Genomic DNA, 12,541 nt, shown 5'->3' with positions numbered 1-12,541 from the left:
CCCCGCAGCGGGAGAGGCCACAACAGTGAGAGGCCCGCGTAACGCAAAAAAAAAAAAAAAAAAAAAAAAAAAAAAAAAAAATCAGAAATGAGAGTGAGTCTCACCACCTTTTAAACATCACAGTCAGGATCCCCAGCCTCTCTTGGGAAATGGGAAGGTACAGACACACGGGGCGCACACTCCCGTTTAATCGGGTCATTGAAGCTACCACCATGCTTGTGCACTTTCTCTAAAGTTTTCCAGCCTTACAGTAACCCTGGGAGAGGGCCTGCTATCATCCCCATTTTATAGACAGGAAAACAGAGGCCCAGAGAGGTCAAGAAGCCTGACCCAAGTCACTCAGAAGAGTGAGGGGTGGGATTCAAACCCAGGCTGAGTCTGTCCCCAACTGTGGCCTCCTGGTGGCCTGCAGCCCAGCCTGCCTTCACCCCAGGGCGTTACCTGCTACCCCCGGGGCTCCTGAACCTCTCAGGGTATCAGGCTTCTCTTCAGTGGAATGCAGCTGTACTGATGTCTCCTGCTCCAGGCTGCTGGGCGGGCTCAGGCCTTGGGCTCAGCACTAGGCACTCAGAAAGCTATATAACCCAGGTTCAGTTTATGTTGTGACTATATAGAACCTCTAGGGCTTCCCTGGCGGCGCAGTGGTTGAGAGTCCGCCTGCCGATACAGGGGACGCGGGTTCGTGCCCCAGTCCGGGAAGATCCCACATGCCGCGAAGCGGCTGGGCCCGTGAGCCGTGGCCGCTGAGCCTGTGCTCCGCAACGGGGAGAGGCCACAACAGTGAGAGGCCCGCGTACAGCAAAAAACAAAATAAAACAAAACAAAAAACCTCGAAATATGACAGAGTCTAAAGCAAAAATCCCATGTCCCTTCCTTTTCACTCCATTCTTCCCAGTCTCTTCTTCAGTGGTGGTCATTGTTTTCACGGGTGTCCTAGTACCTTGTTCACGTATAGATGGGATTTGCTGCAGCTATGAACTTTTAAATTGATGTATGCTTTGACCCAGCAGTTCTCCTTGCAGGGATTTCTCCCACAGAGACGTTTGCCAACATGCAAATTGAGCACGTACATGGTTATTCTTTTCAGCGTGTTTTATAGTGGCCAAAGATTAGAAATCTCTATCCATTTCTTAGAATCCGTTAAATAAATATCCAATCTATTGCAAAAAATACCAAAAGACAAAAGGATGAGAACTATTTCCAGGTCTATAATAACTTTATTAAAACAGAAAAGGTAAAGAGCATAACAGAATGATCAGAAAGGCTCCATTTGTGTAAAAACGGAAGGGAAATTATCTGTTTATCTATAATATGCCTAGAAATCTGGAAGTTTGTACAAGGACCTAGTGACCAGATGCTCCCTAGAGGGAGAACTCAGGGTGCCTAAGGAGGCCAGAGTGGACAAAGGAGTTTTCACTGTATCTTTAGGTTATATTTTATTTTCCCTTTTACTCATTTTTCAGAATTTAAATGTTTGACTAGCTAGTGCATTTACGTGGTTTGCAAATGAAAAACTATCCAGCACTGTCATCTTTGTACATGTTGAAAGTTCGAGAAAATTCATCCATCCATATATGTATTTTTTTCATGTTCTTTTCCATTATAGTTTATTATAGCATATTTAATATAGTTCCCTGCAGTATACAGTAGAACATTGTTGTTTATTTTATATATAGTAGTTTGTATCTGCTAATCCCAAACTCCTAATTTATGCATCCCTCCACCCTTTCCCCTTTGGTAACCATAAGTTTGTTTTCTGTGTCTATGAGTCTGTTTCTGTTTTATAAATGAATTCATTTGTATCATATTTTAGATTCCACATATAAGTGATATCATATCCATTCTTCTTTATGGCTGAGTAGTATTCCATTGTATATATACACCACATCTTCTTTATCCATTCATTTCTCCATGGGCACTTAGGTTGCTTCCATGTCTTGGCTATTGTAAATAGTGCTGCTGTGAACATAGGGGTGCATGTATCTTTTCCAGTTATAGTTTTGTCTGGGCATAAGCCCAGGAGTGCGATTGCTGGGTCATATGGTAATTCCATTTTTAGTTTTTTAAGGAACTTCCATACTGTTTTCCATAGTGGCTGCACCAATTTACATTCCCACCCACAGTGTAGGAGGGTTCTTTTTCTCCACACTCTCTTCAGCATTTATTATTTGTAGACGTTTTGATGATGGCCATTCTGACTGGTGTGAGGTATACTTCATTGTAGTCTTAATTTTCACTTCTCTTATAATTAGCGATCAACATCCATTTTTTAAAATTAATTAATTTAATTTATTTATTTTTGGCTGCGTTGGGTCTTTGTTGCTGCGCGTGGGCTTTCTCTAGTTGCGGCGAGTGGGGGCTGCTGTTTGTTGCGGTGCACGTGCTTCTCATTGCGGTGGCTTCTCTTGTCCACAAAAGGGAGAGGGCCGCGTAACCAAAAAAAAAAAAAAAAAAAAAAAAAAAAAAAAAAAAATCAGAAATGAGAGTGAGTCTCACCACCTTTTAAACATCACAGTCAGGATCCCCAGCCTCTCTTGGGAAATGGGAAGGTACAGACACACGGGGCGCACACTCCCGTTTAATCGGGTCATTGAAGCTACCACCATGCTTGTGCACTTTCTCTAAAGTTTTCCAGCCTTACAGTAACCCTGGGAGAGGGCCTGCTATCATCCCCATTTTATAGACAGGAAAACAGAGGCCCAGAGAGGTCAAGAAGCCTGACCCAAGTCACTCAGAAGAGTGAGGGGTGGGATTCAAACCCAGGCTGAGTCTGTCCCCAACTGTGGCCTCCTGGTGGCCTGCAGCCCAGCCTGCCTTCACCCCAGGGCGTTACCTGCTACCCCCGGGGCTCCTGAACCTCTCAGGGTATCAGGCTTCTCTTCAGTGGAATGCAGCTGTACTGATGTCTCCTGCTCCAGGCTGCTGGGCGGGCTCAGGCCTTGGGCTCAGCACTAGGCACTCAGAAAGCTATATAACCCAGGTTCAGTTTATGTTGTGACTATATAGAACCTCTAGGGCTTCCCTGGCGGCGCAGTGGTTGAGAGTCCGCCTGCCGATACAGGGGACGCGGGTTCGTGCCCCAGTCCGGGAAGATCCCACATGCCGCGAAGCGGCTGGGCCCGTGAGCCGTGGCCGCTGAGCCTGTGCTCCGCAACGGGGAGAGGCCACAACAGTGAGAGGCCCGCGTACAGCAAAAAACAAAATAAAACAAAACAAAAAACCTCGAAATATGACAGAGTCTAAAGCAAAAATCCCATGTCCCTTCCTTTTCACTCCATTCTTCCCAGTCTCTTCTTCAGTGGTGGTCATTGTTTTCACGGGTGTCCTAGTACCTTGTTCACGTATAGATGGGATTTGCTGCAGCTATGAACTTTTAAATTGATGTATGCTTTGACCCAGCAGTTCTCCTTGCAGGGATTTCTCCCACAGAGACGTTTGCCAACATGCAAATTGAGCACGTACATGGTTATTCTTTTCAGCGTGTTTTATAGTGGCCAAAGATTAGAAATCTCTATCCATTTCTTAGAATCCGTTAAATAAATATCCAATCTATTGCAAAAAATACCAAAAGACAAAAGGATGAGAACTATTTCCAGGTCTATAATAACTTTATTAAAACAGAAAAGGTAAAGAGCATAACAGAATGATCAGAAAGGCTCCATTTGTGTAAAAACGGAAGGGAAATTATCTGTTTATCTATAATATGCCTAGAAATCTGGAAGTTTGTACAAGGACCTAGTGACCAGATGCTCCCTAGAGGGAGAACTCAGGGTGCCTAAGGAGGCCAGAGTGGACAAAGGAGTTTTCACTGTATCTTTAGGTTATATTTTATTTTCCCTTTTACTCATTTTTCAGAATTTAAATGTTTGACTAGCTAGTGCATTTACGTGGTTTGCAAATGAAAAACTATCCAGCACTGTCATCTTTGTACATGTTGAAAGTTCGAGAAAATTCATCCATCCATATATGTATTTTTTTCATGTTCTTTTCCATTATAGTTTATTATAGCATATTTAATATAGTTCCCTGCAGTATACAGTAGAACATTGTTGTTTATTTTATATATAGTAGTTTGTATCTGCTAATCCCAAACTCCTAATTTATCCATCCCTCCACCCTTTCCCCTTTGGTAACCATAAGTTTGTTTTCTGTGTCTATGAGTCTGTTTCTGTTTTATAAATGAATTCATTTGTATCATATTTTAGATTCCACATATAAGTGATATCATATCCATTCTTCTTTATGGCTGAGTAGTATTCCATTGTATATATACACCACATCTTCTTTATCCATTCATTTCTCCATGGGCACTTAGGTTGCTTCCATGTCTTGGCTATTGTAAATAGTGCTGCTGTGAACATAGGGGTGCATGTATCTTTTCCAGTTATAGTTTTGTCTGGGCATAAGCCCAGGAGTGCGATTGCTGGGTCATATGGTAATTCCATTTTTAGTTTTTTAAGGAACTTCCATACTGTTTTCCATAGTGGCTGCACCAATTTACATTCCCACCCACAGTGTAGGAGGGTTCTTTTTCTCCACACTCTCTTCAGCATTTATTATTTGTAGACGTTTTGATGATGGCCATTCTGACTGGTGTGAGGTATACTTCATTGTAGTCTTAATTTTCACTTCTCTTATAATTAGCGATCAACATCCATTTTTTAAAATTAATTTAATTTATTTATTTTTGGCTGCGTTGGGTCTTTGTTGCTGCGCGTGGGCTTTCTCTAGTTGCGGCGAGTGGGGGCTGCTGTTTGTTGCGGTGCACGTGCTTCTCATTGCGGTGGCTTCTCTTGTTGCCGAGCACAGGCTCCAGGCGCGCGGGCTTCAGTAGTTGTGGCTCGCAGGCTCTAGAGCGCAGGCTCAGTAGTCATGGCACATGGGTTTAGTTGCCCCGTGGCATGTGGGATCTTCCCGGACCAGGGCTTGAACCCATGTCCCCTGCATTGGCAGGCGGATTCTTAACCACTGCGCCACCAGGGAAGTCCCAAGAAAAATAATTTAAAGCTGTGACCATCAAAAAGAATAGGAAAAACTGTTCGTATGTAAACATGAACGTGTATACTTAGAAATCCCAAGAAAAGTAACTGAGGGACTTCCCTGGTGGCACAGTGGATAAGAATCCGCCTGCCAATGCAGGGGACGTTGGTTCAAGCCTCGGTCCGGGAAGATCCCACATGCTCCGGAGCAACTAAGCCCATGCGTCACAACTTCTGAGCCTGCTCTCTAGAGCCCGCGAGCCACAACTACTAGAGCCCATGCTCCATTAGAGAAGCCACTGCAGTGAGAAGCCCGCGCACCTCAACAAAGCGTAGCCCTTGCTCGCCGCAACTAGAGAAAAGCCCACGCACGGCGACGAAGACCCGATGCGGCCCCCCGAAAAAGATATAATGGGAGAAAAGATAGCAATAAAAGAGATAAGATTCGGGAATTCCCTGGCATTCTAGTGGTTAGGACTCCGCGTTTTCACTGCCAGGGACCCGGGTTCAATACCTGGTCGGGGGACCAAGGTCTCACAAGCCATGTGGAAGGAAAAAAAAAAAAAAAAAAAGATAAGATTCTAGGAATAAGTTTCACAAGAATCTGATGAAATGGGTTGGAAGAATACTTGCAGGCACCCCTGAGGGACTCGGGAGACAACTGAGTTTAAATCTCACCTCCTTGGAAGTATCTCCCATGTTCTGCAGTCAGGTGAAAGACGAAGCCCCGCCCAGCATGCTGGATGCTCTTCTGGCCATTCGTAAGGCTGGCTGAGTTCTTGGCTGGTGTGGTGGGAAGCCCTGACCTCTCCAACCCTTGCCCTCAGACGAAGGCCTTCATCCACCACGAGCTGCTGGCCTACCTGTACTCATCGGCGGACCAGAGCAGCCTCATGGAGGAGTCGGCTGACCAGGCCCAGCGGCGGGACGACATGCTGCGCATGTACCACGCGCTCAAGGAGGCACTTGGCATCATCGGGGACATCAGCACCAGCACGGTGTCCACGCCCGTGCCCCCGCCCGTTGATGACACCTGGCTCCAGAGCACCAGCAGCCACAGGTCTGCGAGGCCTGGTTGCCTGCAGGCTGCAGAGGCTGCTGCCTGTGGGATCCCAGCTCCACCCCCGCCACACCCCCATGCGTCCATCAGGGCCCAACCCATGGGTGGGCAGGGTGCAGGGGCCCCGACCACGGATGGCTCAGCGCCCAGGGCCGGCCACAGTGTGGGACTGCCTCCCCGCCTAGGCCTGAAGGGACTGGAGACAGAGGGTGAAAGGCCCGCCTGTCTCCCGGTGCCTTCCATTGGTTAAGCCCCAAACAAGCCAGAGAGGGCAAGGGACCTGGGCAACCCCGGCCATAGGGGTGAGCCTCCTGGGGCACAGAGCATAGCTGAGAATGGCGGGTCGGGGGGAACCGGAGGGACACGTGGAGGGTGTAACCAGCATCCCCCGCCCTGTCCACCCTGGAGCTGAGATGGAAATAAGTCCCTGGCATGGGCAAGTCAGAGCATCGGGCGGGGACATCTAACCAGTGACAGGACAGATAGTGGGGGGAGAGAGGATTGGTCAGGGAAATCTCAGGAGGTGCCAGCCCTACTGAGCCCTTGGGGAGCCTTGGAGTTCCTCGGGGAGAGGGCACAGCAACCAGCCTGAGGGGCATCAAGTGCTTGGCCCCAGAGGGGAGCCTTGGGCAGGGGGGGGCACCTGGGACAGAGGCCTGTGGGCCTTGTAGCCTCTGGAGGCATTTGGACCTGATCTGAAGGGCAGGGCTGGGCTCTGAAAGGATCTTTGGCTATAGCGGGGGGATTGGAGGAGCGGGGGAGGCCCGAGTGGGGCCAGTGAGAGGGGAATGCCCAAGAGAACGAGGCCAGAGGGAAGCAGGAGCCCTTCGCAGCTGAAGACAGGTGCTGCGCCCTGGCTCAGGTCTTGGGGCTGGACGGAGGGGCCCAGTGTATCTGCGCTGCCCCACGCCCAGGACCGGGCACTCACCTGCATCTGGCTGGGTGGTAGCTGGTGCCAGCCCATGTTACAGAGGAGGCCGCCGTGGCCAGCACCCCATGCCCTGCCTCGGGCTTCCGTGGCCACACGGATGCGGCCAGTGCCGCCACCCCCCATCTTCAGCTCACACCCTCTCCTTCCTCCACAGCCCCACTCCGCAGCGCCGGCCTGTGTCCAGCATGCACCCCCCAGGCCGGCCCCCAGCAGTGAGGGGCCCCACCCCGGGGCCCCCCCTGATTCCTGTGCCGGTGGGGGCAGCAGCCTCCTTCTCAGCGCCCCCCATCCCATCCCGGCCCGGACCCCACCCCAGTGTGTTTGCCAACAATGACCCCTTCTCAGCCCCGCCTCAGATCCCATCTCGGCCAGCTCGGATTCCACCCGGCATCCCCCCCGGAGTGCCCAGGTAAGGCTGGACCCCCTCGCTGCCTGCCACCTAGAGCCACCAGCCCGCGCCCCGCAGGGAGCGGAGGAGTCAGTGGCATCCCCATTGGGCCGGTGGGGAAACTGAGACTCAGAGAGGCCAAATTCAGAGTGGTGGAGTCAGGGTGACTCCCAGGCTCCCAGGCCTGTCCTCTTCGTGAGCAAATGGGCCCACCACGTAGCTTGGGTCCCCTCCCACGGGGCCCCTTCTTCCGGCTTTGACCTGTTCCCTTTCTGAGGATATGCACGTCAGTCACTGCCCGCCCCGGCCCTGCCTCTCCCCACCCTGCAGGCCACGGTCTTTCCTCCCCACTTCTCCTGTGAGTAACCTGAGGTCCAGGGTGGGCGGGGCATTTTCCCAGGGTCACAGAGCAGGGGAGTAATGGCGGGGGTACTGATGTCCAGGCTTGGCACACTCCTTTCCAGCACCCGAGCAGCCTTTAGAGGAGCAGCCGGCTTCGGGCAGCAGCCTGGGGCAGCGGTGGTGGGGCCTGGGTCCTCCTCCTTGCCCTGCTTCCGGCCTCACTGCCCTCTCCCCTTCCCCCTCTGTCTCTATTCTCTTTGCAGCAGAAGACCCCCTGCTGCGCCCAGCCGGCCCACCATTATCCGCCCAGCCGAGCCATCCCTGCTCGACTAGGCTGCGGGCGGCATGTTCTCGGGGGTCCTCGAGCAGGACCCTCGGTGCAGGAGCTTCAGTGGTCCGGGCCCATCCACCGCCACCCCTGGCCCTCCAGTCCCCACGTGGGACCAGGCTCCCTGCAGGCAGCCCCTGACTCTTCCCTAACCCTGGCCCCAGTCAGGGGCTGGCCTGGCCCCCATCCCCAGCTGGACACAGCACTGAATGGAGGGGCCCTGGAGCCCCAGGACGAGGGGAGCCGGGGTGTTGCACTTTGGGGGATGGGGTCTCAGGTAGCAGAGGAGGCAGCTGTGTCCTGAGTGCCATCTTGAATGAGGGGTCCAGGCTGGGGTGGCGGTGCTCAGCCAGGGGCTTCTCTGGCCAGGAAAGCCTGAGTAGGCCAGGCCTTCTAGAAACGGCACCGAGGGTGTCCATACCCCCAGTCCTTGCTGGGGCACAAGGAGTGTGTCTGCTTCTCAGCAGTGGGAGCTCCCAGCGGCGAGCCAGGCCCAGTGGGCCCAGCGCTACCCGCCCGCCCAAGTTGTACATATTCCTTCCTTGGCCGTATTAACCGCACGGCCCAGCCTCGGCTGCCGGAGGTGCCTTTCCCAGGTCCGGAACACTCGGCCCGGCCAACCTCGCTCTCTCCTCCCTGGGCCGCCTCCTCCTCCTGGGTCCCCGGGGCAGCCTGGGCTCAGGGCTGAGTGGGTGGGGAAGCTTCGGGGGCCTCTGGGCTCCCACTCAGGGCTCCCCCACGGGTCGGGCCCAGGTGGCCTCTCTGTGAGCGGACCTCGCTCGCTCGGTTTGACCACTGTAAGTGCCTGCACTCTGTATCCTATTAATAAACTAAAATAAAGGGAAGACGCTTCTGGTGGCTGCTGTGTGGGCCTTTTGTGTTGACCTTCAGGCTGAGGACGGGGGCTGCTGGCCTTCCCCCTTCCCCCTCCCACCTGCACCCCAAACGGCACTGCTCTTGGGGAGAGGGTTCACTTCTGGAGGGGAGAGCTTTTACTTTCCTTAACACTTCAGGAGTAGGAGCAGACATTCACACACCCACACACACACGGGCCTGGCTGTCCCCGCACCTGCACCCCAGACGGCACTGGTAATAGAGGCCAGGACGGGGGCCTGCGGCAGGCATCGCAGTTACTGAGGGGAGAGGGCCTCCTGGCCCTGCGCCCCAGACGGTGCCGCAGTCAGGCCCCCTCCCCACCCCCAGTCTCCTGAGGACTTTCCCCAGAGGTCCCCTTCGCCCTCTTCGGGGCACAGGCCTTCCAGCCCAGCCGGGGACACAGTTAAACTTTGCTTTCTGATTTTTCTCTTGTGCCCAGGCGACCACCTCCATCGGCTCCTGCCCGACCTTTCTTCTGAGCTTCGTGGGAGACCCCTCCCGCCTGCCTGGCTGCCCCCTTGTGGGCAGGTCTGTCCCGGCTGGTGTCCCTGAGCCCCAATCACCAGGCTCTGTGATTTTTCTGACCATAATTTATTGACTCTGGTGCCCAGGCCAGACCGCCCTTTGTTCCATGAGGCTCCTGTGCAGGCTTTGGCTGAGGCCACCCCTCAGCCCTGTCTGGGGCCCCTGCAGGGACAGCGGGAGGGGCGGGTGGTCTTGGAGGCCCCGCTCCTGGAGTTCTGTTACCAGACCTCACACCCAGCCTGCCCCCAGCTGGGCCGAGGGGCCGGGCCCCTTCCTGTCAATAAAGTGACTGTTCTCGCAAGAACACCGCGGCCACGTCTCCTTCCCGGCCCCTAGCACGAGCAGGCCACCCCCAGCAGTAGCACAGGCCTCAGGTGGAGCCACAAGGAGAAGAAGGAAGGCATGGCATCCCACAGCAGCAAGCCCCTCCCTACCGGGACCTGGCTTGGAGGGCTAGTGGGGAAGGGAAGGGGGAGTTTGCTTCCTGGGCCCCGTCTGCACCGCGTAGGGCTGGTGCAGGCTGGAAGACTCCGGCTAAGGCACGTTACAGTAGGGGAAAGAGGCAGGGCCAGAAAACCCAAGGGTTGCATTCGAACGCTGCAGTGCCCCCCATGCACAATTTCCGGGTGCTAAGCCACCCCTCCTGGAGCGCCCATGTCTGCAAGCCAACTGGTATTCCCTACCCAGCCCCTGATGGGAGGAGATGCGGGGGGGCCCCACACCTCAGGCCCCAACTGCACAACCTCCCCTCCCTTAGCAAACTAAACTGGGGGAGGGACCCCCCCCACCACGTCTCACACGCATGCGCCTTGCTGCTCTTCCTTTCGCCTGTTCTTCCATGGCAGCCGGCTACGTAGGCACGGGCCGCTTGTCTTGAAAGAAGCGCTTGAGCGTGCAGACTTGCAGCACGGCCACGAGCAGCAAGACGGCCACGTTCACGGCCGACCAGAAGTTGACCCGCTCCAGGTTGCCCTCTTGCAGGTTGCGGTCACGTGCTTCAAAGGCCCGCAGCAGAGTCAGCACTTGGATGCTGCGCTCAAGCCGGATCCTCATGGTCTCGATGGACTCCTACGGCACAGAGGGAGAAGCAGGTCAAGGTTTTGTCCTGCAGAATGGGGTGAGAGTTCACGGCTGCGGGGAGAGGGGGAGACAGCTGAGAGCACAGACTCAGTGGCCAGGCTGCCTGAGTCTAAATCCCATAAGCAAGTAAATAACCTCTCTGGGCCTCAATGTCCTCCTCAGAATTAAACCTCAGAGTTGCCATGAGAATTGAATGCCTTTTTTTTTTTTTTTTTTGGCCGTGCCGCATGGCTTGCGGGACCTTGGTTCCCCAACCAGGGATCGAACCCCGGCCCCTGGCAGTGGAAGCTTGGAGTCCTAACCACTGGACTGCCGGGGAAATTCCTGAATGCCTAATTAAGTATAAAGAACATATTAGTGATTAATAAATAGCAGTAGGTGAAGCCAGACTGCTTGGGTTCAAATATTGGCTCTGTCAGTTGCTGGCTGTGGGGCCTTAGAAGAGTTACTTAGCCATCTTGTGCCATCAGTTTCCCCAACTGTAAAATAGGGGATAATTAGAGCACACTCCCTATATATAAGGTGGTTATGGAGATTTAATGAGTTATTTAAGCCCTTAGAACAAGGTTTACACCTAGAAATGTTCTACTGTTACTAGGTTGGGGGCACCAATATGTAGGAAGGCGGGGTCAGGCCAAGGTGGACCCCAGTCAAGGTGAGAGGGTAGGGTCCAATGCCAGAGATCTGGGAGGAGTGGCCCCAGTTTGGCCTGGGCGCACCTTGATGTCCTCCATCTTGACATCCAGCATCTCCTCGGGCTCCACAGCCTCTGCCCAACCCTCCACCTCCTCATCATCCTGCAGGCTGTCAAAGATGAGTTCAAAGAACACCAGCTTCTCTGAGATGGTGCTGAAGGAGTTGTCAAAGCACAGCTTGTAATCCCCGGCCTCCGTGGGCTCCACCCTGGGCAGACAGACACACAGACATGACCCTGAGTGGCCGGCCAGCCAGACTTTTCAAGGCAGGCAGGGTGGTAACCCGAGGCCGCTGGTGAGGGGCAGGGCTGTAACTGAACCTGGGCAGCCAGCAGGACTTAACTCACGTGTGCACACCGTCTGCCTTGCGGGACTCGCTGACCAGCAGCACTCCCTGAGGGCTCTCCAGAGTGAAATCCACGTCCAGCCCAGCACCTCCGATCACCTGGGGGGCAGGTAAGAGCGGGTGGAGGGATAGGGGTAGGCCAAGGGCACCTGCCAGAGAAGGCCAGGGCTCGGCCGACCCGCACAGACCCGTACCGACCACCACCAGGGGCCTACCTGAGCTCTGACACCTACACCTGCAAGCCAGTCCCGCCCCTCTCCCGTGCCTCTGGCCGCGCCCCTTGCCTTGACTCCGCCCCCATTGATTTGATGGCCTCAGGACCGGCTCTTTTATCTGGTCACGCCCCCCCGAGAGACCACGTCCCGGCTTGGCCACACCCCAAATGAGATGACGGAGCCCAGCCTTCTTCTCTTAGCCCAACCCCCGAGAAATTCTCAGGTTGGCCAGGCCCTCTCTTGTACAGCATACCGGTCTCGCCTTGCAACTCCCGCAATCGACCGAACCCTTTTGGCCACGCCCACCCGCGAGGGTCCTGCCTTCTGAAGGGCTCCCTCGTTCTCCCGATGGCCCCGCCTCCCCGCTGCCCCACTCTAGCCCCGCCTTCTTCCATTATTCCCATCCCTTCCGCTCCCACGCGCTGTCCCCGCCCCCTCCGCCTAGCTCTCCCTGGCTCCGCCCCCGCGCTCCTACGCACGGGCTCCTCCTCCTTCCCTCTTCAATGCATGCATTGCTTGGGCTGTATGGCCACGCCCTCTCTCCCTGGCTCCGCTCGCTCTACGGCCCGGGACCCTCTACCTGGTACTCAGTCTCAAGGCTTGCGTTGGCCGGCGCGGACTGATAGAAACATTGCTTCCGCCCCGCAGGCAGTAGGAACGTGAACTCGCCGTCCTGGATCGGCGGGGGCCCTGCCCCTCCCACCCCCACTGGCGGCAATAGTAGCCACAGGGCCCAGGCTAAGGCCGCGCCCGCCGCCATCATCCGGGTCACCCTC

General features: G+C 54.6%; 2 protein-coding genes across 2 annotated transcripts in view; one reads left to right on the top strand and one right to left on the bottom strand.

Moving 5' to 3' along the window:
- The window catches only part of DNM2 (dynamin 2), a 46,159-nt gene extending 37,077 nt beyond the window's left edge, over positions 1–9,082 (top strand). The window contains exons 12-14 of the mRNA XM_028499617.1: positions 5,807–6,039; positions 7,125–7,379; positions 7,964–9,082. Coding sequence (XP_028355418.1) covers positions 5,807–6,039; positions 7,125–7,379; positions 7,964–8,033 — 558 coding nt within the window. The 3' untranslated portion in view covers positions 8,034–9,082. The remainder of the gene's footprint in view (positions 1–5,806; positions 6,040–7,124; positions 7,380–7,963) is intronic.
- A 397-nt stretch (positions 9,083–9,479) lies between these two features.
- TMED1 (transmembrane p24 trafficking protein 1) lies at positions 9,480–12,541 on the bottom strand. Its single transcript, XM_007107280.2, has 4 exons — positions 12,346–12,541; positions 11,552–11,649; positions 11,229–11,412; positions 9,480–10,497 (listed from the first exon to the last, which is right to left on the bottom strand). The coding sequence occupies exons 1-4, from the start codon at positions 12,526–12,528 to the stop codon at positions 10,279–10,281; spliced, it is 684 nt and encodes a 227-aa protein (XP_007107342.1). The 5' UTR covers positions 12,529–12,541; the 3' UTR covers positions 9,480–10,278.

The sequence above is a fragment of the Physeter macrocephalus genome, chromosome 2, assembly GCF_002837175.3.
Source record: "Physeter macrocephalus isolate SW-GA chromosome 2, ASM283717v5, whole genome shotgun sequence".
Lineage (NCBI taxonomy): Eukaryota > Metazoa > Chordata > Mammalia > Artiodactyla > Physeteridae > Physeter > Physeter macrocephalus.
The sequence above is the reverse complement of the archived record's forward strand: the minus strand, read 5'-3'. Positions and strand labels throughout refer to the sequence as shown.